At 53.7% G+C, this 27,863-nt stretch overlaps 1 protein-coding gene across 7 annotated transcripts in view; it reads right to left on the reverse strand.

The window, feature by feature from the left end:
* The window catches only part of LOC120027612 (solute carrier family 12 member 7-like), a 118,910-nt gene that overhangs the window by 24,594 nt on the left and 66,453 nt on the right, over nucleotides 1–27,863 (reverse strand). For all 7 annotated transcript variants that reach the window (XR_005473330.1, XM_038972605.1, XM_038972604.1 and 4 more), the window contains 12 exons: nucleotides 23,520–23,574; nucleotides 23,179–23,309; nucleotides 22,775–23,016; nucleotides 22,346–22,557; nucleotides 21,100–21,267; nucleotides 15,237–15,335; nucleotides 14,631–14,688; nucleotides 13,866–14,040; nucleotides 13,663–13,781; nucleotides 6,849–6,947; nucleotides 3,527–3,646; nucleotides 3,269–3,373 (listed from right to left, as the gene is read on the reverse strand). Coding sequence is in view for 6 of the 7 variants with exons in the window: in XM_038972605.1 (XP_038828533.1) it covers nucleotides 3,269–3,373; nucleotides 3,527–3,646; nucleotides 6,849–6,947; nucleotides 13,663–13,781; nucleotides 13,866–14,040; nucleotides 14,631–14,688; nucleotides 15,237–15,335; nucleotides 21,100–21,267; nucleotides 22,346–22,557; nucleotides 22,775–23,016; nucleotides 23,179–23,309; nucleotides 23,520–23,574 (1,583 nt within the window). In the remaining variant the exon portion in view is untranslated. The remainder of the gene's footprint in view (nucleotides 1–3,268; nucleotides 3,374–3,526; nucleotides 3,647–6,848; nucleotides 6,948–13,662; nucleotides 13,782–13,865; nucleotides 14,041–14,630; nucleotides 14,689–15,236; nucleotides 15,336–21,099; nucleotides 21,268–22,345; nucleotides 22,558–22,774; nucleotides 23,017–23,178; nucleotides 23,310–23,519; nucleotides 23,575–27,863) is intronic.

Genomic DNA, 27,863 nt, shown 5'->3' on the forward strand with positions numbered 1-27,863 from the left:
TATTACAGCCTACGACCAGGGAAGACAGGGGTGAACATACTGTATTATAGTATACGACCAGGGAAGACAGGGGTGAACATACTGTATTATAGTATACGACCAGGGAAGACAGGGGTGAACATACTGTATTATAGTATACGACCAGGGAAGACGGGGGTGAACATACTGTATTATAAGTTGCATTACACTGCATTAGCCTATGACAGTATCTAAGCGTAACTTGGATTATCATGTAGATCATTAATGTCTGTCCATGGGAGATTTGCACAAAAATGCTTTGTATGGCTCAGAGTTAACCAAAGAACGGTATGAGAGTCATTCAGCCTGGATGGCTCAGTGTTAACCAAAGAACGGTATGAGAGTCATTCAGCCTGGATGGCTCAGTGTTAACCAGAGAACGGTATGAGAGTCATTCAGCCTGGATGGCTCAGTGTTAACCAGAGAACGGTATGAGAGTCATTCAGCCTGGATGGCTCAGTGTTAACCAGAGATCAGTATGAGAGTCATTCAGCCTGGATGGCTCAGTGTTAACCAGAGAACGGTATGAGAGTCATTCAGCCTGGATGGCTCAGAGTTAACCAGAGATCAGTATGAGAGTCATTCAGCCTGGATGGCTCAGTGTTAACCAGAGATCAGTATGAGAGTCATTCAGCCTGGATGGCTCAGTGTTAACCAGAGAACGGTATGAGAGTCATTCAGCCTGGATGGCTCAGTGTTAACCAGAGATCAGTATGAGAGTCATTCAGCCTGGATGGCTCAGAGTTAACCAGAGATCAGTATGAGAGTCATTCAGCCTGGATGGCTCAGAGTTAACCAGAGATCAGTATGAGAGTCATTCAGCCTGGATGGCTCAGTGTTAACCAGAGATCAGTATGAGAGTCATTCAGCCTGGATGGCTCAGTGTTAACCAGAGAACGGTATGAGAGTCATTCAGCCTGGATGGCTCAGTGTTAACCAGAGATCAGTATGAGAGTCATTCAGCCTGGATGGCTCAGTGTTAACCAGAGAACGGTATGAGAGTCATTCAGCCTGGATGGCTCAGTGTTAACCAGAGATCAGTATGAGAGTCATTCAGCCTGGATGGCTCAGTGTTAACCAGAGATCAGTATGAGAGTCATTCAGCCTGGATGGCTCAGTGTTAACCAGAGATCAGTATGAGAGTCATTCAGCCTGGATGGCTCAGTGTTAACCAGAGATCAGTATGAGAGTCATTCAGCCTGGATGGCTCAGAGTTAACCAGAGATCGGTATGAGAGTCATTCAGCCTGGATGGCTCAGAGTTAACCAGAGAACGGTATGAGAGTCATTCAGCCTGGATGGCTCAGAGTTAATTTGATGGAACACATCAAATAACAAACTAAACTTGTATATTGTCCGATGGTTTTGTTAGCCACACACACAACACACAGGGTTTAATAGTGAAGGGGAATCCTGGATACACTCTCACTAGAGGTCATTTGGAGTCAAAACAAACTGATGATCAGATTTAAACAACCAGATCAAAACTATACATCCAATCCAGCTTCCTAACAGTCTCGGTACATGGCTCCTGCTTCCTAACAGTCTCGGTACATGGCTCCTGCTTCCTAACAGTCTCGGTACATGGCTCCTGCTTCCTAACAGTCTCGGTACATGGCTCCTGCTTCCTAACAGTCTCGGTACATGGCTCCTGCTTCCTAACAGTCTCGGTACATGGCTCCTGCTTCCTAACAGTCTCGGTACATGGCTCCTGCTTCCTAACAGTCTCGGTACATGGCTCCTGCTTCCTAACAGTCTCGGTACATGGCTCCTGCTTCCTAACAGTCTCGGTACATGGCGCCTGCTTCCTAACAGTCTCGGTACATGGCTCCTGCTTCCTAACAGTCTCGGTACATGGCTCCTGCTTCCTAACAGTCTAGGTACATGGCTCCTGCTTCCTAACAGTCTCGGTACATGGCTCCTGCTTCCTAACAGTCTCGGTACATGGCTCCTGCTTCCTAACAGTCTCGGTACATGGCTCCTGCTTCCTAACAGTCTCGGTACATGGCTCCTGCTTCCTAACAGTCTCGGTACATGGCTCCTGCTTCCTAACAGTCTCGGTACATGGCTCCTGCTTCCTAACAGTCTCGGTACATGGCTCCTGCTTCCTAACAGTCTCGGTACATGGCTCCTGCTTCCTAACAGTCTAGGTACATGGCTCCTGCTTCCTAACAGTCTCGGTACACGGCTCCTGCTTCCTAACAGTCTCGGTACGTGGCTCCTGCTTCCTAACAGTCTCGGTACGTGGCTCCTGCTTCCTAACAGTCTCGGTACGTGGCTCCTGCTTCCTAACAGTCTCGGTACGTGGCTCCTGCTTCCTAACAGTCTCGGTACGTGGCTCCTGCTTCCTAACAGTCTAGGTACATGGCTCCTGCTTCCTAACAGTCTAGGTACATGGCTCCTGCTTCCTAACAGTCTAGGTACATGGCTCCTGCTTCCTAACAGTCTCGGTACATGGCTCCTGCTTCCTAACAGTCTCGGTACGTGGCTCCTGCTTCCTAACAGTCTCGGTACGTGGCTCCTGCTTCCTAACAGTCTCGGTACGTGGCTCCTGCTTCCTAACAGTCTTGGTACATGGCTCCTGCTTCCTAACAGTCTCGGTACATGGCTCCTGCTTCCTAACAGTCTCGGTACACGGTTTCTGCTGTCGAAGGCTGGTGGCACATCAGCTACTGTGTAAAGAGGCTTAGGGGGGCACGTCGCGAGCCGAGCGTGGGCGATGGGCGGGCGTAAGTACTCTGTATCCCGCCACGCCGCGCCAGATGGCACAGGGAGAAATCTTGATTTTGACACTGTAGATGAGGCTATGCCCTGGGAATGGCACTGTGGATGACGCCAGTGGCAGGAGGGAGAGGACCCAATACCCAAGTTTGACCTCAATCTTTCCTGATGTAAATGCTCCACTTTTTGGACAGGCACTGTCCTGGGGCTGCTATGCTGTTTAGGCTTACCGGTATCTTTTTTTCACAGTGAGATTACGGAGAAGGCTCAGAGATTAATCAAATAGTAATTCTCTCTCATTCTCTGGATTACTCAGTTAATGGTAAGAATACACCATGTTGTCTAGCCTCTGTTGCAGAGTCCCACATCTGGCTATTGCTGGTTGTTCACAAATGTGGTGTCACTGTTGGGAGCAAACAAACGTATATGCACATGAACCTAAACACACGCAGACACACACAGACACACACGCAGACACACGCAGACACACACGCAGACACACACGCAGACACACACGCAGACACACACACCTCCAGTTCTTGGTGTGGGGCGGTGCCTCCTCCAGGCGAATGAGGGCGTAGCGGGCAGCGTTGAGCGATAGACCACGGATACCGTCCCCCCACTCCTTCTCCGCCCTGGAGATGGAGAGAACGAGAAGAGGAGGAGTGTCAGGAGGTCCAGGACAAACAGAGAGAGCTAAAACTAACCAGGATCTCACCATTATTATAATATATATATATATCCTATTTATGTTAAGGGAACAAAATGGTGAATAAATTAGCTCTTACCCTCTGTATTCAATGTACTTGTAGATACAGCCAGCGATGAGCATGGCCACCAGGGCATAGTACCAGGAGGAGATAAACATCAGGGAGACACACAGACTGGCGCCCAGGAAAGACAGAGCCCTTTGGGGGACGAGAGAAAGACAGACAAAATGGAGGTCAAAGTCACTCACCTGAAAGGGATCATTCACATTTTAGCATGTTAGACCTCATTTAAGCATACCCACAGCCAATCACATGTTCTCTCTGGACTTCCGTACCAGACAGCAAATACCCTCACTTGTTTAAAGTCCCAGTGCAGTAAAAAACCTGATTTCCCTGTGTTTTATATACATTTCCACAGTACGGAGGTTGGAATAATATTGTGAAATTGTGAAAACTATGATAATTTCCTCTCAAACAGTAAAAGCTGTTAGAGAAGAGCTTGACATTTTTGCCTGTTTTTGCTTTTTGCTAAGAAGATATGTTTGTTTATGTTTTACCACTAATTGGAAACAATCACAGTAAAGGTACTTAAATGCTGTCCAGAAATGATTTGATATTGAGAAAAAAACAGCTGCATTGGACCTTTAACACAGATCTATTTACCTATGGATAAAATAAGTGTGTGTGTGTATTCACAACGCTTACATGACCTCTAGCGTGGACCTTGACTAGCTGGCCAGTTTAAGATCATGAGATTTAGGCTGCCCAGCAGGGCTTATGGTGATGGCAGCAAGGACGGGTAGATGGCTGCCCCCTCAGCGAGGACGGGTAGAACGCTGCCCCCCCAGCGAGGACGGGTAGATGGCTGCCCCCCCAGCGAGGACGGGTAGATGGCTGCCCCCCCAGCGAGGACGGGTAGATGGCTGCCCCCCCAGCGAGGACGGGTAGATGGCTGCCCCCCCAGCGAGGACGGGTAGATGGCTGCCCCCCCAGCGAGGACGGGTAGATGGCTGCCCCCCCAGCGAGGACGGGTAGATGGCTGCCCCCTCAGCGAGGACGGGTAGAACGCTGCCCCCTCAGCGAGGACGGGTAGAACGCTGCCCCCTCAGCGAGGACGGGTAGATGGCTGCCCCCCCAGCGAGGACGGGTAGATGGCTGCCCCCCCAGCGAGGACGGGTAGATGGCTGCCCCCCCAGCGAGGACGGGTAGATGGCTGCCCCCCCAGCGAGGACGGGTAGATGGCTGCCCCCCCAGCGAGGACGGGTAGATGGCTGCCCCCCCAGCGAGGACGGGGAGATAGCTGCCCCCTCAGCGAGGACGGGTAGATAGCTGCCCCCTCAGCGAGGACGGGTAGATAGCTGCCCCCTCAGCGAGGACGGGTAGATAGCTGCCCCCTCAGCGAGGACGGGTAGATAGCTGCCCCCTCAGCGAGGACGGGTAGATAGCTGCCCCCTCAGCGAGGACGGGTAGATAGCTGCCCCCTCAGCGAGGACGGGTAGATAGCTGCCCCCTCAGCGAGGACGGGTAGATAGCTGCCCCCTCAGCGAGGACGGGTAGATAGCTGCCCCCTCAGCGAGGACGGGTAGATGGCTGCCCCCTCAGCGAGGACGGGTAGATGGCTGCCCCCTCAGCGAGGACGGGTAGATGGCTGCCCCCTCAGCGAGGACGGGTAGATGGCTGCCCCCTCAGCGAGGACGGGTAGATGGCTGCCCCCTCAGCGAGGACGGGTAGATGGCTGCCCCCTCAGCGAGGACGGGTAGATGGCTGCCCCCTCAGCGAGGACGGGTAGATGGCTGCCCCCTCAGCGAGGACGGGTAGATAGCTGCCCCCTCAGCGAGGACGGGTAGATAGCTGCCCCCTCAGCGAGGACGGGTAGATGGCTGCCCCCTCAGCGAGGACGGGTAGATGGCTGCCCCCTCAGCGAGGACGGGTAGATGGCTGCCCCCTCAGCGAGGACGGGTAGATGGCTGCCCCCTCAGCGAGGACGGGTAGATGGCTGCCCCCTCAGCGAGGACGGGTAGATGGCTGCCCCCTCAGCGAGGACGGGTAGATGGCTGCCCCCTCAGCGAGGACGGGTAGATGGCTGCCCCATCAGCGAGGACGGGTAGATGGCTGCCCCCTCAACGAGGACGGGTAGATGGCTGCCCCCTCAGCGAGGACGGGTAGATGGCTGCCCCCTCAGCGAGGACGGGTAGATGGCTGCCCCCTCAGCGAGGACGGGTAGATGGCTGCCCCCTCAGCGAGGACGGGTAGATGGCTGCCCCCTCAGCGAGGACGGGTAGATGGCTGCCCCATCAGCGAGGACGGGTAGATGGCTGCCCCATCAGCGAGGACGGGTAGATAGCTGCCCCCTCAGCAAGGACGGGTAGATAGCTGCCCTCTCAGCAAGGACGGGTAGATAGCTGCCCCCTCAGCAAGGACGGGTAGATAGCTGCCCCCTCAGCAAGGACGGGTAGATAGCTGCCCCCTCAGCAAGGACGGGTAGATAGCTGCCCCCTCAGCAAGGACGGGTAGATAGCTGCCCCCTCAGCAAGGACGGGTAGATAGCTGCCCCCTCAGCAAGGACGGGTAGATAGCTGCCCCCTCAGCAAGGACGGGTAGATAGCTGCCCCCTCAGCAAGGACGGGTAGATAGCTGCCCCCTCAGCAAGGACGGGTAGATAGCTGCCCCCTCAGCAAGGACGGGTAGATAGCTGCCCCCTCAGCAAGGACGGGTAGATAGCTGCCCCCTCAGCAAGGACGGGTAGATAGCTGCCCCCTCAGCAAGGACGGGTAGATAGCTGCCCCCTCAGCAAGGACGGGTAGATAGCTGCCCCCTCAGCAAGGACGGGTAGATAGCTGCCCCCTCAGCAAGGACAGGTAGATAGCTGCCCCCTCAGCAAGGACAGGTAGATAGCTGCCCCCTCAGCAAGGACAGGTAGATAGCTGCCCCCTCAGCAAGGACAGGTAGATAGCTGCCCCCTCAGCAAGGACAGGTAGATAGCTGCCCCCTCAGACACACCAGTGGCCCAGCAGGGACCTGCTTTCTGGAGTCGCCCATGGGAGCAGAGTCAAAGCTCCTTAGCTAGGCTATAGAAACACCTGGCCCATAGCTGCCACAAGCCCCGGCTCCAGGGATAGGGTGTTTGTGCCAGATGTATGTGTGTGTGTGTGTGTGTGTGTGTGTGTGTGTGTGCACGTGTATCTATATGTGTGTCTGTCCTCAGAGGTCCTGTCACTGAGCTCAATAACAACCTCCTCAGGTGAAGTTAGCTGGTTAGTTGCTAGGCTAACAGAGTCCCAAGAGACTGCTACAGTACCTGATGAAGCAGGAGAAAACAGAGAAGCTTAGACTGCTAATTTGAGAGGGGATTAGAACAGCCAGCACCATGATAAAGTAATAGAGAGGGCTTTCCTCTTACCAGTGGTAGAACTTGAAGCGGGGTCTCCAGTTGGGGGTGCAGAGCAGGGTCTGGAGGGCACAGGCCAGGTTGACAAACAGGTAGCACATCAAAAAGAACCTGACAGGGAGAGAGATATACAATGACGGAGAGGTGAGATTACACACGACTACCATCTGTCAGTTAACATCCAGAGACCAGTTCTGCAACACTACGATTAGGCTACATTGCAGCAGATGGGACAGCAAGTGTGAGAGGGAGGGATGGAAGGATGAAACAAACAAGGGGAAGAAAGAGAGGAAGGTAGAGAGAGGTGGATGTGTAGGTGGAGAAAAGTTGGAAGGAGTAGGAGAGAGGGAGGGAGTCTGACAGGCAGAGAGGATGGTAGAGGGGGGTACTGACATGGAGAGGATGGTAGAGGGGGGTACTGACATGGAGAGGATGGTAGAGGGGGGTACTCACATGGAGAGAATGGTAGAGGGGGGTACTGACATGGAGAGAATGGTAGAGGGGGGTACTGACATGGAGAGAATGGTAGAGGAGGGTACTGACATGGAGAGAATGGTAGAGGGGGGTACTAAAATGGAGAGGATGGTAGAGGATGGTATTGACATGGAGAGGATGGTAGAGGGGGGTACTGACATGGAGAGGATGGTAGAGGGGGATACTGACATGGAGAGGATGGTAGAGGGGGGTACTGACATGGAGAGAATGGTAGAGGGGGGTACTGACATGGAGAGAATGGTAGAGGGGGGTAATGGTAGAGGGGGGTACTAAAATGGAGAGGATGGTAGAGGATGGTATTGACATGGAGAGGATGGTAGAGGGGGGTACTGACATGGAGAGGATGGTAGAGGATGGTACTGACATGGAGAGGATGGTAGAGGGGGGTACTGACATGGAGAGGATGGTAGAGGGGGGTACTGACATGGAGAGGATGGTAGAGGGGGGTACTGACATGGAGAGGATGGTAGAGGGGGGTACTCACATGGAGAGGATGGTAGAGGGGGGTACTGACATGGAGAGGATGGTAGAGGGGGGTACTGACATGGAGAGGATGGTAGAGGGGGGTACTGACATGGAGAGGATGGTAGAGGGGGGTACTGACATGGAGAGGATGGTAGAGGGGGGTACTGACATGGAGAGGATGGTAGAGGGGGGTACTGACATGGAGAGGATGGTAGAGGATGGTATTGACATGGAGAGGATGGTAGAGGGGGGTAATGGTAGAGGGGGGTACTAAAATGGAGAGGATGGTAGAGGATGGTACTGACATGGAGAGGATGGTAGAGGGGGGTACTGACATGGAGAGGATGGTAGAGGGGGGTACTGACATGGAGAGGATGGTAGAGGGGGGTACTGACATGGAGAGGATGGTAGAGGGGGGTATTGACATGGAGAGGATGGTGGAGGGGGGTACTCACATGGAGAGGATGGTAGAGGGGGGTACTGACATGGAGAGGATGGTAGAGGGGGTACTAAAATGGAGAGGATGGTAGAGGGGGGTATTGACATGGAGAGGATGGTAGAGGGGGGTACTGACATGGAGAGGATGGTAGAGGGGGGTACTGACATGGAGAGGATGGTAGACGGGGGTACTGACATGGAGAGGATGGTAGAGGGGGGTACTAAAATGGAGAGGATGGTAGAGGATGGTACTGACATGGAGAGGATGGTAGAGGGGGGTACTGCCATGGAGAGGATGGTAGAGGGGGGTACTGACATGGAGAGGATGGTAGAGGATGGTACTGACATGGAGAGGATGGTAGAGGGGGGTACTGACATGGAGAGGATGGTAGAGGGGGGTACTGACATGGAGAGGATGGTAGAGGGGGGTACTGACATGGAGAGGATGGTAGAGGGGGGTACTGACATGGAGAGGATGGTAGAGGGGGGTACTGACATGGAGAGGATGGTAGAGGGGGGTACTGACATGGAGAGGATGGTAGAGGGGGGTACTGACATGGAGAGGATGGTAGAGGGGGGTACTGACATGGAGAGGATGGTAGAGGGGGGTACTGACATGGAGAGGATGGTAGAGGGGGGTACTCACATGGAGAGAATGGTAGAGGGGGGTACTGACATGGAGAGAATGGTAGAGGGGGGTACTGACATGGAGAGAATGGTAGAGGGGGGTACTGACATGGAGAGAATGGTAGAGGGGGGTACTAAAATGGAGAGGATGGTAGAGGATGGTATTGACATGGAGAGGATGGTAGAGGGGGGTACTGACATGGAGAGGATGGTAGAGGGGGATACTGACATGGAGAGGATGGTAGAGGGGGGTACTGACATGGAGAGAATGGTAGAGGGGGGTACTGACATGGAGAGAATGGTAGAGGGGGGTAATGGTAGAGGGGGGTACTAAAATGGAGAGGATGGTAGAGGATGGTATTGACATGGAGAGGATGGTAGAGGGGGGTACTGACATGGAGAGGATGGTAGAGGATGGTACTGACATGGAGAGGATGGTAGAGGGGGGTACTGACATGGAGAGGATGGTAGAGGGGGGTACTGACATGGAGAGGATGGTAGAGGGGGGTACTGACATGGAGAGGATGGTAGAGGGGGGTACTCACATGGAGAGGATGGTAGAGGGGGGTACTGACATGGAGAGGATGGTAGAGGGGGGTACTGACATGGAGAGGATGGTAGAGGGGGGTACTGACATGGAGAGGATGGTAGAGGGGGGTACTGACATGGAGAGGATGGTAGAGGGGGGTACTGACATGGAGAGGATGGTAGAGGGGGGTACTGACATGGAGAGGATGGTAGAGGATGGTATTGACATGGAGAGGATGGTAGAGGGGGGTAATGGTAGAGGGGGGTACTAAAATGGAGAGGATGGTAGAGGATGGTACTGACATGGAGAGGATGGTAGAGGGGGGTACTGACATGGAGAGGATGGTAGAGGGGGGTACTGACATGGAGAGGATGGTAGAGGGGGGTACTGACATGGAGAGGATGGTAGAGGGGGGTATTGACATGGAGAGGATGGTGGAGGGGGGTACTCACATGGAGAGGATGGTAGAGGGGGGTACTGACATGGAGAGGATGGTAGAGGGGGTACTAAAATGGAGAGGATGGTAGAGGGGGGTATTGACATGGAGAGGATGGTAGAGGGGGGTACTGACATGGAGAGGATGGTAGAGGGGGGTACTGACATGGAGAGGATGGTAGACGGGGGTACTGACATGGAGAGGATGGTAGAGGGGGGTACTAAAATGGAGAGGATGGTAGAGGATGGTACTGACATGGAGAGGATGGTAGAGGGGGGTACTGCCATGGAGAGGATGGTAGAGGGGGGTACTGACATGGAGAGGATGGTAGAGGATGGTACTGACATGGAGAGGATGGTAGAGGGGGGTACTGACATGGAGAGGATGGTAGAGGGGGGTACTGACATGGAGAGGATGGTAGAGGGGGGTACTGACATGGAGAGGATGGTAGAGGGGGGTACTGACATGGAGAGGATGGTAGAGGGGGGTACTGACATGGAGAGGATGGTAGAGGGGGGTACTGACATGGAGAGGATGGTAGAGGGGGGTACTGACATGGAGAGGATGGTAGAGGGGGGTACTGACATGGAGAGGATGGTAGAGGGGGGTACTGACATGGAGAGGATGGTAGAGGGGGGTACTGACATGGAGAGAATAGTAGAGGGGGGTACTGACATGGAGAGGATGGTAGAGGGGGGTACTGACATGGAGAGGATGGTAGAGGGGGGTACTGACATGGAGAGGATGGTAGAGGATGGTATTGACATGGAGAGGATGGTAGAGGGGGGTACTGACATGGAGAGGATGGTTGAGGGGGGTACTAAAATGGAGAGGATGGTAGAGGATGGTATTGACATGGAGAGGATGGTAGAGGGGGGTACTGACATGGAGAGGATGGTAGAGGGGGGTACTGACATGGAGAGGATGGTAGAGGGGGGTACTGACATGGAGAGAATGGTAGAGGGGGGTACTAAAATGCAGAGGATGGTAGAGGATGGTATTGACATGGAGAGGATGGTAGAGGGGGGTACTGACATGGAAAGGATGGTAGAGGATGGTACTGACATGGAGAGGATGGTAGAGGATGGTATTGACATGGAGAGGATGGTAGAGGGGGGTACTGACATGGAGAGGATGGTAGAGGGGGGTACTGACATGGAGAGGATGGTAGAGGATGGTATTGACATGGAGAGGATGGTAGAGGGGGGTACTGACATGGAGAGGATGGTAGAGGGGGGTACTGACATGGAGAGGATGGTAGAGGGGGGTATTGACATGGAGAGGATGGTAGAGGGGGGTACTGACATGGAGAGGATGGTAGAGGGGGGTACTGACATGGAGAGGATGGTAGAGGGGGGTACTGACATGGAGAGGATGGTAGAGGGGGGTACTGACATGGAGAAGATGGTAGAGGGGGGTACTGACATGGAGAGGATGGTAGAGGGGGGTACTGACATGGAGAGGATGGTAGAGGGGGGTACTGACATAGAGGATGGTAGAGGGGGGTACTGACATGGAGAGGATGGTAGAGGGGGGTACTGACATGGAGAGGATGGTAGAGGGGGGTACTGACATGGAGAGGATGGTAGAGGGGGGTACTCACATGGAGAGGATGGTAGAGGGGGGTACTGACATGGAGAGGATGGTAGAGGGGGGTACTGACATGGAGAGGATGGTAGAGGGGGGTACTGACATGGAGAGGATGGTAGAGGGGGGTACTGACATGGAGAGGATGGTAGAGGGGGGTACTGACATGGAGAGGATGGTAGAGGGGGGTACTGACATGGAGAGGATGGTAGAGGATGGTATTGACATGGAGAGGATGGTAGAGGGGGGTAATGGTAGAGGGGGGTACTAAAATGGAGAGGATGGTAGAGGATGGTACTGACATGGAGAGGATGGTAGAGGGGGGTACTGACATGGAGAGGATGGTAGAGGGGGGTACTGACATGGAGAGGATGGTAGAGGGGGGTACTGACATGGAGAGGATGGTAGAGGGGGGTACTGACATGGAGAGGATGGTAGAGGGGGGTATTGACATGGAGAGGATGGTGGAGGGGGGTACTCACATGGAGAGGATGGTAGAGGGGGGTACTGACATGGAGAGGATGGTAGAGGGGGTACTAAAATGGAGAGGATGGTAGAGGGGGGTATTGACATGGAGAGGATGGTAGAGGGGGGTACTGACATGGAGAGGATGGTAGAGGGGGGTACTGACATGGAGAGGATGGTAGACGGGGGTACTGACATGGAGAGGATGGTAGAGGGGGGTACTAAAATGGAGAGGATGGTAGAGGATGGTACTGACATGGAGAGGATGGTAGAGGGGGGTACTGCCATGGAGAGGATGGTAGAGGGGGGTACTGACATGGAGAGGATGGTAGAGGATGGTACTGACATGGAGAGGATGGTAGAGGGGGGTACTGACATGGAGAGGATGGTAGAGGGGGGTACTGACATGGAGAGGATGGTAGAGGGGGGTACTGACATGGAGAGGATGGTAGAGGGGGGTACTGACATGGAGAGGATGGTAGAGGGGGGTACTGACATGGAGAGGATGGTAGAGGGGGGTACTGACATGGAGAGGATGGTAGAGGGGGGTACTGACATGGAGAGGATGGTAGAGGGGGGTACTGACATGGAGAGGATGGTAGAGGGGGGTACTGACATGGAGAGGATGGTAGAGGGGGGTACTGACATGGAGAGGATGGTAGAGGGGGGTACTGACATGGAGAGAATAGTAGAGGGGGGTACTGACATGGAGAGGATGGTAGAGGGGGGTACTGACATGGAGAGGATGGTAGAGGGGGGTACTGACATGGAGAGGATGGTAGAGGATGGTATTGACATGGAGAGGATGGTAGAGGGGGGTACTGACATGGAGAGGATGGTAGAGGGGGGTACTAAAATGGAGAGGATGGTAGAGGATGGTATTGACATGGAGAGGATGGTAGAGGGGGGTACTGACATGGAGAGGATGGTAGAGGGGGGTACTGACATGGAGAGGATGGTAGAGGGGGGTACTGACATGGAGAGAATGGTAGAGGGGGGTACTAAAATGCAGAGGATGGTAGAGGATGGTATTGACATGGAGAGGATGGTAGAGGGGGGTACTGACATGGAAAGGATGGTAGAGGATGGTACTGACATGGAGAGGATGGTAGAGGATGGTATTGACATGGAGAGGATGGTAGAGGGGGGTACTGACATGGAGAGGATGGTAGAGGGGGGTACTGACATGGAGAGGATGGTAGAGGATGGTATTGACATGGAGAGGATGGTAGAGGGGGGTACTGACATGGAGAGGATGGTAGAGGGGGGTACTGACATGGAGAGGATGGTAGAGGGGGGTATTGACATGGAGAGGATGGTAGAGGGGGGTACTCACATGGAGAGGATGGTAGAGGGGGGTACTGACATGGAGAGGATGGTAGAGGGGGGTACTGACATGGAGAGGATGGTAGAGGGGGGTATTGACATGGAGAGGATGGTAGAGGGGGGTACTGACATGGAGAAGATGGTAGAGGGGGGTACTGACATGGAGAGGATGGTAGAGGGGGGTACTGACATGGAGAGGATGGTAGAGGGGGGTACTGACATAGAGGATGGTAGAGGGGGGTACTGACATGGAGAGGATGGTAGAGGGGGGTACTGACATGGAGAGGATGGTAGAGGGGGGTACTGACATGGAGAGGATGGTAGAGGGGGGTACTGACATGGAGAGAATGGTAGAGGGGGGTACTGACATGGAGAGGATGGTAGAGGGGGGTACTGACATGGAGAGGATGGTAGAGGGGGGTACTCACATGGAGAGGATGGTAGAGGGGGGTACTCACATGGAGAGGATGGGGGCGACAGCGTCCAGAGAAGCGATGAGGATACCGATCTCACAGATCCCACCAGTCAACAGCAGGGCCCAGGTGGGCTCTCCATTAGCCTTGCCATGACCAAACACCTGGGAGACAGGGACAGCCAGAGAGTTTGTTTGTGTGCGTGCACACGTGTGCGTTTATGTATCTACAGTATGTGTGAGTCTGACCTGTAGGAATGGCACGATGCCGTCTCTTGCGATGGCCTGCAGCAGCCGGGGGGCTCCAGTGAGACTCTGTAGACCTGCTCCACAGCACGAGAAGAACGAGCCAATCACAATCACCCAGGGGGAGGGCCAAGCCAGGATGCCAATCACCAGGTTCCCTTTGACCGAGTCCCCAAACCTAGGACAAACAGATGTATTCACTAGAAAAGTACTCAGATAGTACGCTCACACTGGGATATGCATAACCACACTTCTGAAACAGAGAAAAGCCTAGCCAGAAAGACACACACTAGCTTTGACCATTGTGTACCCAGTATAAATGTACTTGAACTCTCCCCCTTATAATGCTGTGTGTTACAAGGGCCTACTATGTGGCTCGGACAAACAGCTTTATGAAGGCAAACAGATGTTTTCAATCTAGATGATAATTTCTCTCGCAATGCCCATATGGGGGCGAAACAAATAAACAAGACATTGGTACTGCTTTCATTAACCTAATAAAAACAAGACATTGGTACTGCTTTCATTAACCTAATAAAAACAAGACATTTGTATTGCTTTCTTCAACAAATAAACATGACATTTGTAATGCCTTCTTTAACAAATAAACATGACATTTTGTATTGCTTTCTTTAACAAATAAACATGACATTTTGTATTGCTTTCTTTAACAAATAAACATGACATTTTGTATTGCTTTCTTTAACAAATAAACATGACATTTTGTATTGCTTTCATACCAAGTGTGAAAAGTGAAACAGCACTTACTTGTCTCTGAGCACCACCCCCTCGATACAGGCGCCAAACAGTATGACAGAACTAATGTCTGGGTGGCACCATTAAGGAAATTAACATCGGGATGGAAAGAGGTGAAAAACAAAAGCATGATCACATTCATTTGAGCACCAAACGGAGTAAAGTCCGGTAAGACTACCTGAACTTGTCCAATAAAGAATTGTCATTTGCGATTACCATTGCTACGTTTTGCTATGGAGAATCCAAGTGAACACGACCTACCTTTACAGTTTAAAGTTGATACAATAACACATTGACTTATGTATTATAATCATTTGGTAGGTGCTTCGCAGGGGCACAACTTTGGTTTTAGAAGTGGGACATTTTCTGTATTTCCCAGTCGGATAAACACTCCAAAACAGCTTACCCGATCACTCAGAGATGTCCAAAAGGTCCTAAAGCACAGCGTTGTCTCGTTTTGTATCACATTCCAATGATAAAACTGTAGGGGACAAAAATTATATTTCAGAATGAGGGGGGGGGGACATGTCCCCAGTGAAAGTTCCACCGCTGGATGCTTGTATTTGTCCTATTAAGACACTTGTATGGTTGGTCTGTTGTTGCTGTCATTAAAGATACATATGAAGGTGGTGGTGGCGATGGCCATGATGGTTCCTATGGGGATGGACTTCTGGGCGTCCCTGAGATCACCAGACCTGTTGGATCCAGCCATGATTCCTGTGACGAGGGGAAATAGGAAGTTGGTTACATTATTAAGTCTGATCTTCGCTCTGGGTGCCCTGGTAGGACCTAGGCTACCACCCCTAGTCCAGGTTACTGTCCTGCTGCTTGTTCTTTAGGTGTGTGTGTGTGGGGGGGGGGGGGGGTCTAGGCCGGGTTACTGTCCTGCTGCTTGTTCTTTAGGGGGGGGGGGTCTAGGCCGGGTTACTGTCCTGCTGCTTGTTCTTTAGGGGGGGGGGTCTAGGCCGGGTTACTGTCCTGCTGCTTGTTCTTTAGGTGGGGGGGGGGGGGGGGGGGGGGTCCAGGCCGGGTTACTGTCCTGCTGCTTGTTCTTTAGGTGGGGGGGGGGGGGGGGGGTTCTAGGCCGGGTTACTGTCCTGCTGCTTGTTCTTTAGGTGTGTGGGGGGGGGGGGGGGGGGTCTAGGCCGGGTTACTGTCCTGCTGCTTGTTCTTTAGGTGTGTGTGTGTGGGGGGGGGGGGGTCTAGGCCGGGTACTGTCCTGCTGCTTGTTCTTTAGGGGGGGGGGTCTAGGCCGGGTTACTGTCCTGCTGCTTGTTCTTTAGGTGGGGGGGGGGGGGGGGGGTCCAGGCCGGGTTACTGTCCTGCTGCTTGTTCTTTAGGTGGGGGGGGGGGGTCTAGGCCGGGTTACTGTCCTGCTGCTTGTTCTTTAGGTGTGTGTGTGTGGGGGGGGGGGGGTCTAGGCCGGGTTACTGTCCTGCTGCTTGTTCTTTGGGGGGGGGGGGGGGGGGTCTAGGCCGGGTTACTGTCCTGCTGCTTGTTCTTTAGGTGGGGGGGGGGGGGGGGGGTCCAGGCCGGGTTACTGTCCTGCTGCTTGTTCTTTAGGTGGGGGGGGGGGGTCTAGGCCGGGTTACTGTCCTGCTGCTTGTTCTTTAGGTGGGGGGGGGGGGGGGGTCTAGGCCGGGTTACTGTCCTGCTGCTTGTTCTTTAGGTGTGTGTGGGGGGGGGGGGGGGTCTAGGCCGGGTTACTGTCCTGCTGCTTGTTCTTTAGGTGTGTGGGGGGGGGGGGGGGGTCTAGGCCGGGTTACTGTCCTGCTGCTTGTTCTTTAGGTGTGTTTTGGTCTAGGCCGGGTTACTGTCCTGCTGCTTGTTCTTTAGGTGTGTGTGGGGGGGGGGGGGGGGTCTAGGCCGGGTTACTGTCCTGCTGCTTCTTCTTTAGGTGTGTGGGGGGGGGGGGGGGGGTCTAGGCCGGTTTACTGTCCTGCTGCTTGTTCTTTAGGTGTGTGTGGGGGGGGGGGGGGGGGGGTCTAGGCCGGGTTACTGTCCTGCTGCTTGTTCTTTAGGTGTGTGTTGGGGGGGGGGGGGGGGGGTCTAGGCCAGGTTACCGTCCTGCTGCTTGTTCTTTAGGTGTTGTGTGTGGGGGGGGGGGGGGGTCTAGGCCGGTTTACTGTCCTGCTGTTTGTTCTTTAGGTGTGTGGGGGGGGGGGGGGGGGTCTAGGCCGGGTTACTGTCCTGCTGCTTGTTCTTTAGGTGTGTGTGGGGGGGGGGGGGGGGGTCTAGGCCGGGTTTACTGTCCTGCTGCTTGTTCTTTAGGTGTGTGTGTGGGGGGGGGGGGTCTAGGCCGGGTTACTGTCCTGCTGCTTGTTCTTTAGGTGTGTGTGGGGGGGGGGGGGGTCTAGGCCGGGTTACTGTCCTGCTGCTTCTTCTTTAGGTGTGTGTGGGGGGGGGGGGGGGGGGTCTAGGCCAGGTTACTGTCCTGCTGCTTCTTCTTTAGGTGTGTGTGTGGGGGGGGGGGGGGGGTCTAGGCCGGTTTACTGTCCTGCTGCTTGTTCTTTAGGTGTGTGGGGGGGGGGGGGGGTCTAGGCCGGTTTACTGTCCTGCTGCTTGTTCTTTAGGTGTGTGGGGGGGGGGGGGGGGTCTAGGCCGGGTTACTGTCCTGCTGCTTGTTCTTTAGGTGTGGGGGGGGGGGGGGGGGGGTCTAGGCCGTTACTGTCCTGCTGCTTGTTCTTTAGGTGTGTGGGGGGGGGGGGGGGGTCTAGGCCGGGTTACTGTCCTGCTGCTTGTTCTTTAGGTGTGTGTGTGGGGGGGGGGGGGGGTCTAGGCCGGTTTACTGTCCTGCTGCTTGTTCTTTAGGTGTGTGGGGGGGGGGGGGGGGGGGTCTAGGCCGGGTTACTGTCCTGCTGCTTGTTCTTTAGGTGTGTGTGTGGGGGGGGGGGGGTCTAGGCCGGGTTACTGTCCTGCTGCTTGTTCTTTAGGTGTGTGGGGGGGGGGGGGGGGGGGGTCTAGGCCGGGTTACTGTCCTGCTGCTTCTTCTTTAGGTGTGTGTGGGGGGGGGGGGTCTAGGCCGGGTTACTGTCCTGCTGCTTGTTCTTTAGGTGTGTGTGTGGGGGGGGGGGTCTAGGCCGGGTTACTGTCCTGCTGCTTGTTCTTTAGGTGTGTGTGGGGGGGGGGGTCTAGGCCGGGTTACTGTCCTGCTGCTTGTTCTTTAGGTGTGTGTGTGGGGGGGGGGGGGGGGGGTCTAGGCCGGGTTACTGTCCTGCTGCTTGTTCTTTAGGTGGGGGGGGGGTCTAGGCCGGTTTACTGTCCTGCTGCTTGTTCTTTAGGTGTGTGTGGGGGGGGGGGGGGGGGGGGGTCTAGGCCGGTTTACTGTCCTGCTGCTTGTTCTTTAGGTGTGTGGGGGGGGGGGGGGGGGGGTCTAGGCCGGGTTACTGTCCTGCTGCTTGTTCTTTAGGTGTGTGTGTGGGGGGGGGGGGGGGTCTAGGCCGGGTTACCGTCCTGCTGCTTGTTCTTTAGGTGTGTGTGGGGGGGGGGGGGGGGGTCTAGGCCAGTTTACTGTCCTGCTGCTTGTTCTTTAGGTGTGTGGGGGGGGGGGGGGGGGGGTCTAGGCCGGGTTACTGTCCTGCTGCTTGTTCTTTAGGTGTGTGGGGGGGGGGGGGGGGGTCTAGGCCGGTTTACTGTCCTGCTGCTTGTTCTTTAGGTGTGTGGGGGGGGGGAGGGGGGGGGTCTAGGCCGGGTTACTGTCCTGCTGCTTGTTCTTTAGGTGTGTGTGGGGGGGGGGGGGGGGGGGTCTAGGCCGGTTTACTGTCCTGCTGCTTGTTCTTTAGGTGTGTGTGGGGGGGGGGGGGGGGGTCTAGGCCGGGTTACTGTCCTGCTGCTTCTTCTTTAGGTGTGTGTGGGGGGGGGGGGTCTAGGCCAGGTTACTGTCCTGCTGCTTCTTCTTTAGGTGTGTGTTGGGGGGGGGGGGGGGGGGTCTAGGCCGGGTTACTGTCCTGCTGCTTGTTCTTTAGGTGTGTGTTGGGGGGGGGGGGGGGGGGTCTAGGCCAGGTTACCGTCCTGCTGCTTGTTCTTTAGGTGTGTGTGTGGGGGGGGGGGGGGGTCTAGGCCGGTTTACTGTCCTGCTGTTTGTTCTTTAGGTGTGTGGGGGGGGGGGGGGGGTCTAGGCCGGGTTACTGTCCTGCTGCTTGTTCTTTAGGTGTGTGTGGGGGGGGGGGGGGGGGTCTAGGCCGGGTTACTGTCCTGCTGCTTGTTCTTTAGGTGTGTGTGTGGGGGGGGGGGGTCTAGGCCGGGTTACTGTCCTGCTGCTTGTTCTTTAGGTGTGTGTGGGGGGGGGGGGGGTCTAGGCCGGGTTACTGTCCTGCTGCTTCTTCTTTAGGTGTGTGTGGGGGGGGGGGGGGGGGGTCTAGGCCAGGTTACTGTCCTGCTGCTTCTTCTTTAGGTGTGTGTGTGGGGGGGGGGGGGGGGGTCTAGGCCGGTTTACTGTCCTGCTGCTTGTTCTTTAGGTGTGTGGGGGGGGGGGGGGGGTCTAGGCCGGTTTACTGTCCTGCTGCTTGTTCTTTAGGTGTGTGGGGGGGGGGGGGGGTCTAGGCCGGGTTACTGTCCTGCTGCTTGTTCTTTAGGTGTGGGGGGGGGGGGGGGGGGGTCTAGGCCGTTACTGTCCTGCTGCTTGTTCTTTAGGTGTGTGGGGGGGGGGGGGGGGTCTAGGCCGGGTTACTGTCCTGCTGCTTGTTCTTTAGGTGTGTGTGTGGGGGGGGGGGGGGGGGTCTAGGCCGGTTTACTGTCCTGCTGCTTGTTCTTTAGGTGTGTGGGGGGGGGGGGGGGGGGGGTCTAGGCCGGGTTACTGTCCTGCTGCTTGTTCTTTAGGTGTGTGTGTGGGGGGGGGGGGGTCTAGGCCGGGTTACTGTCCTGCTGCTTGTTCTTTAGGTGTGTGGGGGGGGGGGGGGGGGGGTCTAGGCCGGGTTACTGTCCTGCTGCTTCTTCTTTAGGTGTGTGTGGGGGGGGGGGGTCTAGGCCGGGTTACTGTCCTGCTGCTTGTTCTTTAGGTGTGTGTGTGGGGGGGGGGGTCTAGGCCGGGTTACTGTCCTGCTGCTTGTTCTTTAGGTGTGTGTGGGGGGGGGGGGTCTAGGCCGGGTTACTGTCCTGCTGCTTGTTCTTTAGGTGTGTGTGTGGGGGGGGGGGGGGGGGGTCTAGGCCGGGTTACTGTCCTGCTGCTTGTTCTTTAGGTGGGGGGGGGGTCTAGGCGGTTTACTGTCCTGCTGCTTGTTCTTTAGGTGTGTGTGGGGGGGGGGGGGGGGGGGGGTCTAGGCCGGTTTACTGTCCTGCTGCTTGTTCTTTAGGTGTGTGGGGGGGGGGGGGGGGGGGGTCTAGGCCGGGTTACTGTCCTGCTGCTTGTTCTTTAGGTGTGTGTGTGGGGGGGGGGGGGGGTCTAGGCCGGGTTACCGTCCTGCTGCTTGTTCTTTAGGTGTGTGTGGGGGGGGGGGGGGGGGTCTAGGCCAGTTTACTGTCCTGCTGCTTGTTCTTTAGGTGTGTGGGGGGGGGGGGGGGGGGGTCTAGGCCGGGTTACTGTCCTGCTGCTTGTTCTTTAGGTGTGTGGGGGGGGGGGGGGGGGGTCTAGGCCGGTTTACTGTCCTGCTGCTTGTTCTTTAGGTGTGTGGGGGGGGGGAGGGGGGGGGTCTAGGCCGGGTTACTGTCCTGCTGCTTGTTCTTTAGGTGTGTGTGGGGGGGGGGGGGGGGGGGTCTAGGCCGGTTTACTGTCCTGCTGCTTGTTCTTTAGGTGTGTGTGGGGGGGGGGGGGGGGGTCTAGGCCGGGTTACTGTCCTGCTGCTTCTTCTTTAGGTGTGTGTGGGGGGGGGGGGTCTAGGCCAGGTTACTGTCCTGCTGCTTCTTCTTTAGGTGTGTGTTGGGGGGGGGGGGGGGGGGTCTAGGCCAGGTTACCGTCCTGCTGCTTCTTCTTTAGGTGTGTGTGGGGGGGGGGGGGGGGGGTCTAGGCCGGGTTACCGTCCTGCTGCTTCTTCTTTAGGTGTGTGTGTGTCGGGGGGGGGGGGGGGGGGTCTAGGCCGGTTTACTGTCCTGCTGCTTGTTCTTTAGGTGTGTGTGGGGGGGGGGGGGGGGGTCTAGGCCGGGTTACTGTCCTGCTGCTTGTTCTTTAGGTGTGTGTGGGGGGGGGGGGGGGGGGGTCTAGGCCGGATTACTGTCCTGCTGCTTGTTCTTTAGGTGTGTGTGGGGGGGGGGGGGTCTAGGCCGGGTTACTGTCCTGCTGCTTGTTCTTTAGGTGGGGGGGGGGTCTATGCCGTCTATCCGCCGATGTGATATTGTAAGCTGAGACTCTCACCAACACGTACATGTTATTGTGTACCTTAGCAGCACTTCCCTTTCCTCCTGTTTATACAAATAGATGTCCACGTGAACATACCTGTGACGGAGGGGAAGTAGATGTCCACGTGAACATACCTGTGACGGAGGGGAAGTAGATGTCCACGTGAACATACCTGTGACGGAGGGGAAGTAGATGTCCACGTGAACATACCTGTGACGGAGGGGAAGTAGATGCCCACCAGCAGGGTGAAGAAGGTGGTGATGTCATTGGCCACGTAGGGCATGTATATGTCCTGGGAGGTGTCTGCAGCCGGCTCCGACACCTGGTGCTTATTCTCTACCAACATGCCGTTGGGACCGTAGTCCCCCCAGATGTTGTCTGTGGAAGGTGTGGGGGGGGGGGTGAAGGGTGAGGATGAAGTGGAGGGATTGGAAGAGGGAGCGTAGGGGTGGTTACGAGACAGGGAGTGAGAGGAGAAGGGAGAAAAGAGAGAGAGGAAGGGCAATCACTCGTCACTATCCTCTGAAGGAAGAACACGTCAAATCACCTGCCTCCACACGCCTGATTCCATAACTTAAGGAATTTGAGCAATTTGGAAGTGATGATGGGGGAGTGGACATCAACGTCAGAGTTCGGGAATGTCTTGAATATGTTATGATAACACAATAGTATGTCAATTGTTCTGACGGCCGTGGTATCCCTGCATCTCAGCCTAAAATCTAGGATGGATGTAGATGATACTATGCTGATTGAAGACAGTTCCCCTCCATCATTGGATTTAATAAAAACAGATCCTGTCAGTAAATAAACTAGACACGGAGCATGGTCCCGAAAACTTCCCCCGGTCTCCACTACTTTTTAACACCATCGAGATGGACCCAATGCATTCTTCTTTATAGGGGTCCATCTCAATAGTGTTAAGCAGATAACCAAACGCAGACAGAGAGGAGCTCATCCTTGGTGTCAGTATTCCCAGCAAGGGAAAAACATCACTCTCTATTGGATGTCACGATCACATTGCCTGTACATCTTCGTTTGACATTTTACTCATTTAGCACACACTCTTATCCAGAGCCACTTCCAGTATTGAGTGCATACATTTTCATATTTGTTAGTACTGGTCCCCCGTGGGAATCGAACCCACAACCCTGGTGTAGTAAGTGTCATGCTCTACCAACTGAGCCACACGGAATCTTCCTAATCTAATTCTCATAAGAGCTTCAAGGGTAATATAGTAAGTAGTCAGAGGAACTGACACAGCGTTATGCTCTACGACAGATAAAAACTAATGATTGTAATCCTGGTTTCCATTAGGATAGGGTGTCAGGACTGAGGGGAAAGAGCATTGCTTTAGCAGTGAGGGCAGACTTTACATCATGGGAACATTCACCCCACAATTAAAGTTTGATGTATAATTTAAATCACAACAAAAATTGTGGGGGGGGGGGTCTCTCACCTCTGATGACCCCGCTGGTCAGGCCAGGGATTCCCTGGATCACAGTGACGTTGTTGAGAGTGAAGTATTCGTTGCAGGTGGCATTGAGGTCTGGAGAGTCACAGAACAGGGACCACAGCTTGGTGGTGACCGTCACGTTGTCCACCTCCATCGTCTTCAAACACTGGTCAAAGTTGTGGTTCTGCAACGTGCGGTTCCCCAACAGGCAAATACTGGGAGGAGGATATAGAACGAAACATTATTATTTTTTTAATCTCACAAACAAACAAAAACTGTTTTTGATGTTCTGGCCCTGGTCTTCCTGATCGGAGGTAAGACCAAGAGTCATTTGTGTGTGTGTGTTTGTGTGCGCGTGTGTGTGAGGGTGTTCGCTTCTAGTGGTTTCTGGTTGTATTTTTCAACAAGGCCGTGAGTTCAGACTAGACTCACGGGAAGTCTGGCGGGTCGAAGGCGGTCTTGATGACTCCGGCGTAGATAGCCAGAATGGAGAGGATGACACAAGCCAGGAAGACCAGGGCCAGCTTGTTGACGTACTTGACCCCTACGAACACCACCAGGGACATGAGGATGAGGCAGCAGGTGCCGTACACCCGCATGTTGTTGAGCAGTGCCTCTGGCTCATTCTCCTTCTTCTCTGCCTTGAAGATGGCCGCACTAGGCACAATGTAGGTCTGGGAGGAGACGGGGGTCATCAGAGACGTACAGTTCAGTAGGGTACAGCGTTATGAAATGTTCAGATAACAGCCTTATCGGGTGTTGTTATCCATTCATGTATTAATGTCTACAGATGAGATAGTAGTAAAAACAACAGTATCTTTGCAAAGGATACTCACTAACAGAATCTCTATAGTACCGAGGATGTACATGGAGCCAGCGAAGGTGGTCCCCAGGTAGAAGCAGAGCCCCACGGCCCCGCCGAACTCTGGCCCCAGCGACCTTGAGATCATGTAGTAGGAGCCTCCAGCTACAGACCAACAACAACGGGGGACAGAGCCAGTCACAACCACAGCCGTGGAGAAAACTCACTGAGGTGTAGTGGTACATATTGTTCCCTCTGGTGCTGGAACCCAAATCGCTAAACGATTTTCATCTTAATTCTCAGTTAAAATTCTTGAAGGAAATGTCAGCCCAATTCTATTTAGTAGAAATGTACCATTATCCACAGTGAACCTACCTGGAACTACACCATTCGTAGCGATGGCACTCATTGATATGGCTGTCAGCATTGTCTGTGAAGAAGAGAGAGAAAAAATCCCAACATTTTAGATTACGTTAAGCAGGGGCAATATTTGTGAATCTAAAATGCATGGAATCCAAAGAAAAATAATCAGGGGGGAGCTTATCCCATATTTAGTGGCTAAACGACTCAGCTGTGGCTTATAAATCTTTAGGAACACAATCGCAGGCAGCTGGGTAATTGATATGAGCCCCTTTTCCCTGAAATAGGGCAATGTTCCGTCTGAAGCCAAAAAGTTAAATAGAGTTATATATAAATACTTGATGCTAAGTTAAGGCTACTAAGCTACCAAGCTTGCTAGGATAGGCGTCGTAGAGGGCCACGGTGGGCGTCGTAGAGGGCCACGGTGGGCGTCGTAGAGGGCCACGGTGGGCGTCGTAGAGGGCTACGGTGGGCGTCGTAGAGGGCCACGGTGGGCGTCGTAGAGGCCCACGGCGGACGTGCAGTGTGTGTAGGCCCACGGCGGACGTGCAGTGTGTGTAGGCCCACGGCGGGCGTGCAGTGTGTGTAGGCCCACGGCGGGCGTGCAGTGTGTGTAGGCCCACGGCGGGCGTGCAGTGTGTGTAGGCCCACGGCGGACGTGCAGTGTGTGTAGGCCCACGGCGGACGTGCAGTGTGTGTAGGCCCACGGCGGGCGTGCAGTGTGTGTAGGCCCACGGCGGGCGTGCAGTGTGTGTAGGCCCACGGCGGACGTGCAGTGTGTGTAGGCCCACGGCGGGCGTGCAGTGTGTGTAGGCCCACGGCGGGCGTGGTCTTCAGACTCTGGATGGGTAGTGGTCCGCTGTAGATCAATTGGTAGCTCATGGTGCTTGCAACGCCAGGATAGTGGGTTCGATTCCCGAGACCACCCGTATGTAAAATGTATGCATGCATGACTGCAAGTCGCTCTGGATAAATGTGACCTGTTTTATAAACTAGGCATACGGCACTACTTCACAGGAGAGGCATTTTTATTTTATTTTTGTTTGTCCCCCCCCCCCCCCCCCAGAAATGCCTTCTGGAATATGTGAACTTTCATGTGCCTTAATAACAAACTTGTAATCCATCTGTAAATACGAATACAATTGTTAAATTATGAGCCTAGTTGGTTTAGCCACGGAACCTTCCCACTAGCCATGATTGGCTAAGATAATGGATTGGCTGGGCATGCAGAGAGATGAAAGTTCGGATTGGTCTGCCATGTGGCATGCTTCTGTCTATAATGTGTGGATAATCCTTCCTACCACAGCTTTTTTATTTAAGATATCATTAAGAACTGAAAAGGTTTTGCTACTGCTCTCAACATTGCTGCCCTGAAGTTGTGCTATCGACAAAGCTCAGGGGGAAAAAGATGTGATGGACTACTTTCTGGAGCATGATTGACTCTGAAAATCGTCATGGTCAGGAAATACTGTCCCCGTCCATACAGCTGGCTGGGTTCTCAGTACATCGCGCAGAGAGGAATAGAGACCGCAGGAGCGGTAGAGATACTCTTAATGATCGGCTATGAAAAGCCAACTGACATTTACTCCTGATTATTATTTGACCATGCTGGTCATTTATGAACATTTGAACATCTTGGCCATGTTCTGTTATAATCTCCACCCGGCACAGCCAGAAGAGGACTGGCCACCCCTCATAGCCTGGTTCATCTCTAGGTTTCTTCCTAGGTTTTGGCCTTTCTAGGGAGTTTTTCCTAGCCACCGTGCTTCTACACCTGCATTGCTTGCTGTTTGGGGTTTTAGGTTGGGTTTCTGTACAGCACTTCGAGATATTAGCTGATGTACAAAGGGCTATATAAAATAAACTTGATTTGATTTGATTTGAATAAAGAACTCTCCGGGAAGAAGAAAGGTGTATGTTTCATGATTAACTACACATGGTGTGATTGTTACAACGTACAGGAATTCAAGTCCTTTTGTTCACCCAACCTAGAATAACTCACAATTAAATACCTCCCAAGATAATTATTTTAGGTTATAGCCACAGCCGTGTATATTCCCCTCAAGCCGATACCACGACGGCCAACAAGGAACTACACTGGACTTTGTGCAACCTGGAAACCACATATCCTGAGGCCGCATTTATTGTAGCTGGGGATTTTAACAAAGAAAATTTGAGGAAAACGCTACCGAAGTTCTATCAACACATTGCCTGTAGTACTCGTGCATCAAAAGCTCTCGACCATTGTTACTCTCCCTTCCGGGATGCCTACAAGGCCCTCCCCCGCCTTCCCTTCTGCAAATCAGATCACGACTCCATTCTGCTCCTCCCTTCCTATAGGCAGAAACTCAAACAGGAAGCACCCATGCTAAGGTCTATTCAACACTGGTCTGACCCATCGGAATCCATGCTTCAAGATTGTTTTGATCACACGGACTGGGATATATTCCTGATTGCCTCTGAGAATAACATTGACGTATACACGGACACGGTGACTGAGTTCATCAGGAAGTGTATAGGGGATGTTGTTCCCACTGTGACTATTAAAACCTACCCAAACCAAAAATAGTTGATAGCATATGCGCAAAACTGAAAGTGCAAACCACCGCATTTAACCACAGCAAGGTGACTGAGAATATGGCTGAATACAAACAGTGCAGTTATGCTCTCAGTAAGGCTATGAAACAGGCATAACGTCAGTTTAGAGACAAAGTGGAGTTGCAATGCAACGACTCAGACACGAGACGTATGTTGCAGGGACTCCAGACAATCAAGGATTTCAAAAGGAAAACCAGCCGACACCGACATCTTGCTCCCGGACAAGCTAAACACCTTCTTTGCCTGCTTTGAGGATAACACAGTGCCACCAACGTGGCTCGCACCCAAGGACTGTGGCCTCTCGTTCTCCGTGGCAACATTTAAGATGGGTTAACCCTCGCAAGGCTGCTGGCTCAGATGCCATCCCTAGGCGCATCCTCAGAGCATGCGCAGACCAGCTGGCTGGAGTGTTTACAGACATATTCAATCTCTCCCTATCCCAGTCTGCTGTCCCCACTTGCTTCAAGATGTCCACCATTGTTCCTGTACCCAAGAAAGCAAAGGTAACTGAACTAAATGACTATCGCCTCATAGCACTCACTTCTGTCATCATGAAGTGCTTTGAGAGGCTAGTTAAGGATCATATCAGCTCCACCTTACCTGACACCCTAGACCCACTTCAATTTGCATACCGCCCCAATAGGTCCACAGACGATGCAATCGCCATCGCACTGCACACTGCCCTATCCCATCTGGACAAGTGGAATACCTATGTAGGAATGCTGTTCATTGACTATAGCTCAGCCTTCAATACCATATTACCCTCCAAGTTCATCATTAAGCTTGAGGCCCTGGGTCTGAACCCCGCCCTGTGCAACTGGGTCCTGGACTTCCTGACGGGCCGCCCCCAGGTGGTGAAGATAGGAAACAACACCTCCACTGCACTGATCCTCAACACAGGAGCCCCACAAGGGTGCGTGCTCAGCCCCCTCCTGTACGCCCTGTTCATTCATGACTGCGTGGCCACGCACGCCTCCAACTCAATCATCAAGTTTGAAGACACAACAATAGCAGGCATGATTACCAATAATGATGACACAGCCTACAGGGAGGAGGTGAGGGCCCTGGTGGAGTTGTGCCAGGATAATAACCTCGACCCTAAGCGTCAACAAAATGAAGGAGCTGATTGTGGACTTCAGGAAACAGCAGAGGGAGCACGCCCTCATCCACGTCGACGGGACCGCAGTGGAGAAGGTGAAAAGCTTACAGTTCCTCGGCGTTCACATCACTGACGATCTGAAATTATCCATCCACACAAACAGTATTGTGAAGGCGCAACAGCGCCTCTTCAAGCTAAGGAGGCTGAAGAAATTCAGCTTGGCCCCTGAAACCCAGCAGAGAGATGATTGCCAAATGCGGAGAGTCCAAAAAGAGAACCCAGAAAGAAGAAACCATTTCTATTGCTAGTTTAGCCTATTAACTTAGTAGGTTAACTTTTGCCACCTGCAGAGTCATGTAGTATCGCCACGTTCAAAACAAAAAGGAAACTTAGAAAAATACGAGGTCAAATCATGATGTCAGTGATCTTCAGGTCAGAAAGTTGGAGCTCTAGAAAGAGGACCGAGTTCCCGAGTGTAAATTCCAAATTGGATGACCGTTCAAATAGATTTGTCCCCAGTCGGAGCTCGTTTTTTCCCCCCCAGAGTTGAACGCTCGGTAGTCAGAGATTTCCGAGATCCCTGGTGTTTTGAACGTCGCATTAGAGTTGGGATTATGGTTCATTGTTTAACTAGCTAGCTATAAACAAGACTCTATGCAAGT

The sequence above is a fragment of the Salvelinus namaycush genome, chromosome 33 (assembly GCF_016432855.1).
Source record: "Salvelinus namaycush isolate Seneca chromosome 33, SaNama_1.0, whole genome shotgun sequence".
Lineage (NCBI taxonomy): Eukaryota > Metazoa > Chordata > Actinopteri > Salmoniformes > Salmonidae > Salvelinus > Salvelinus namaycush.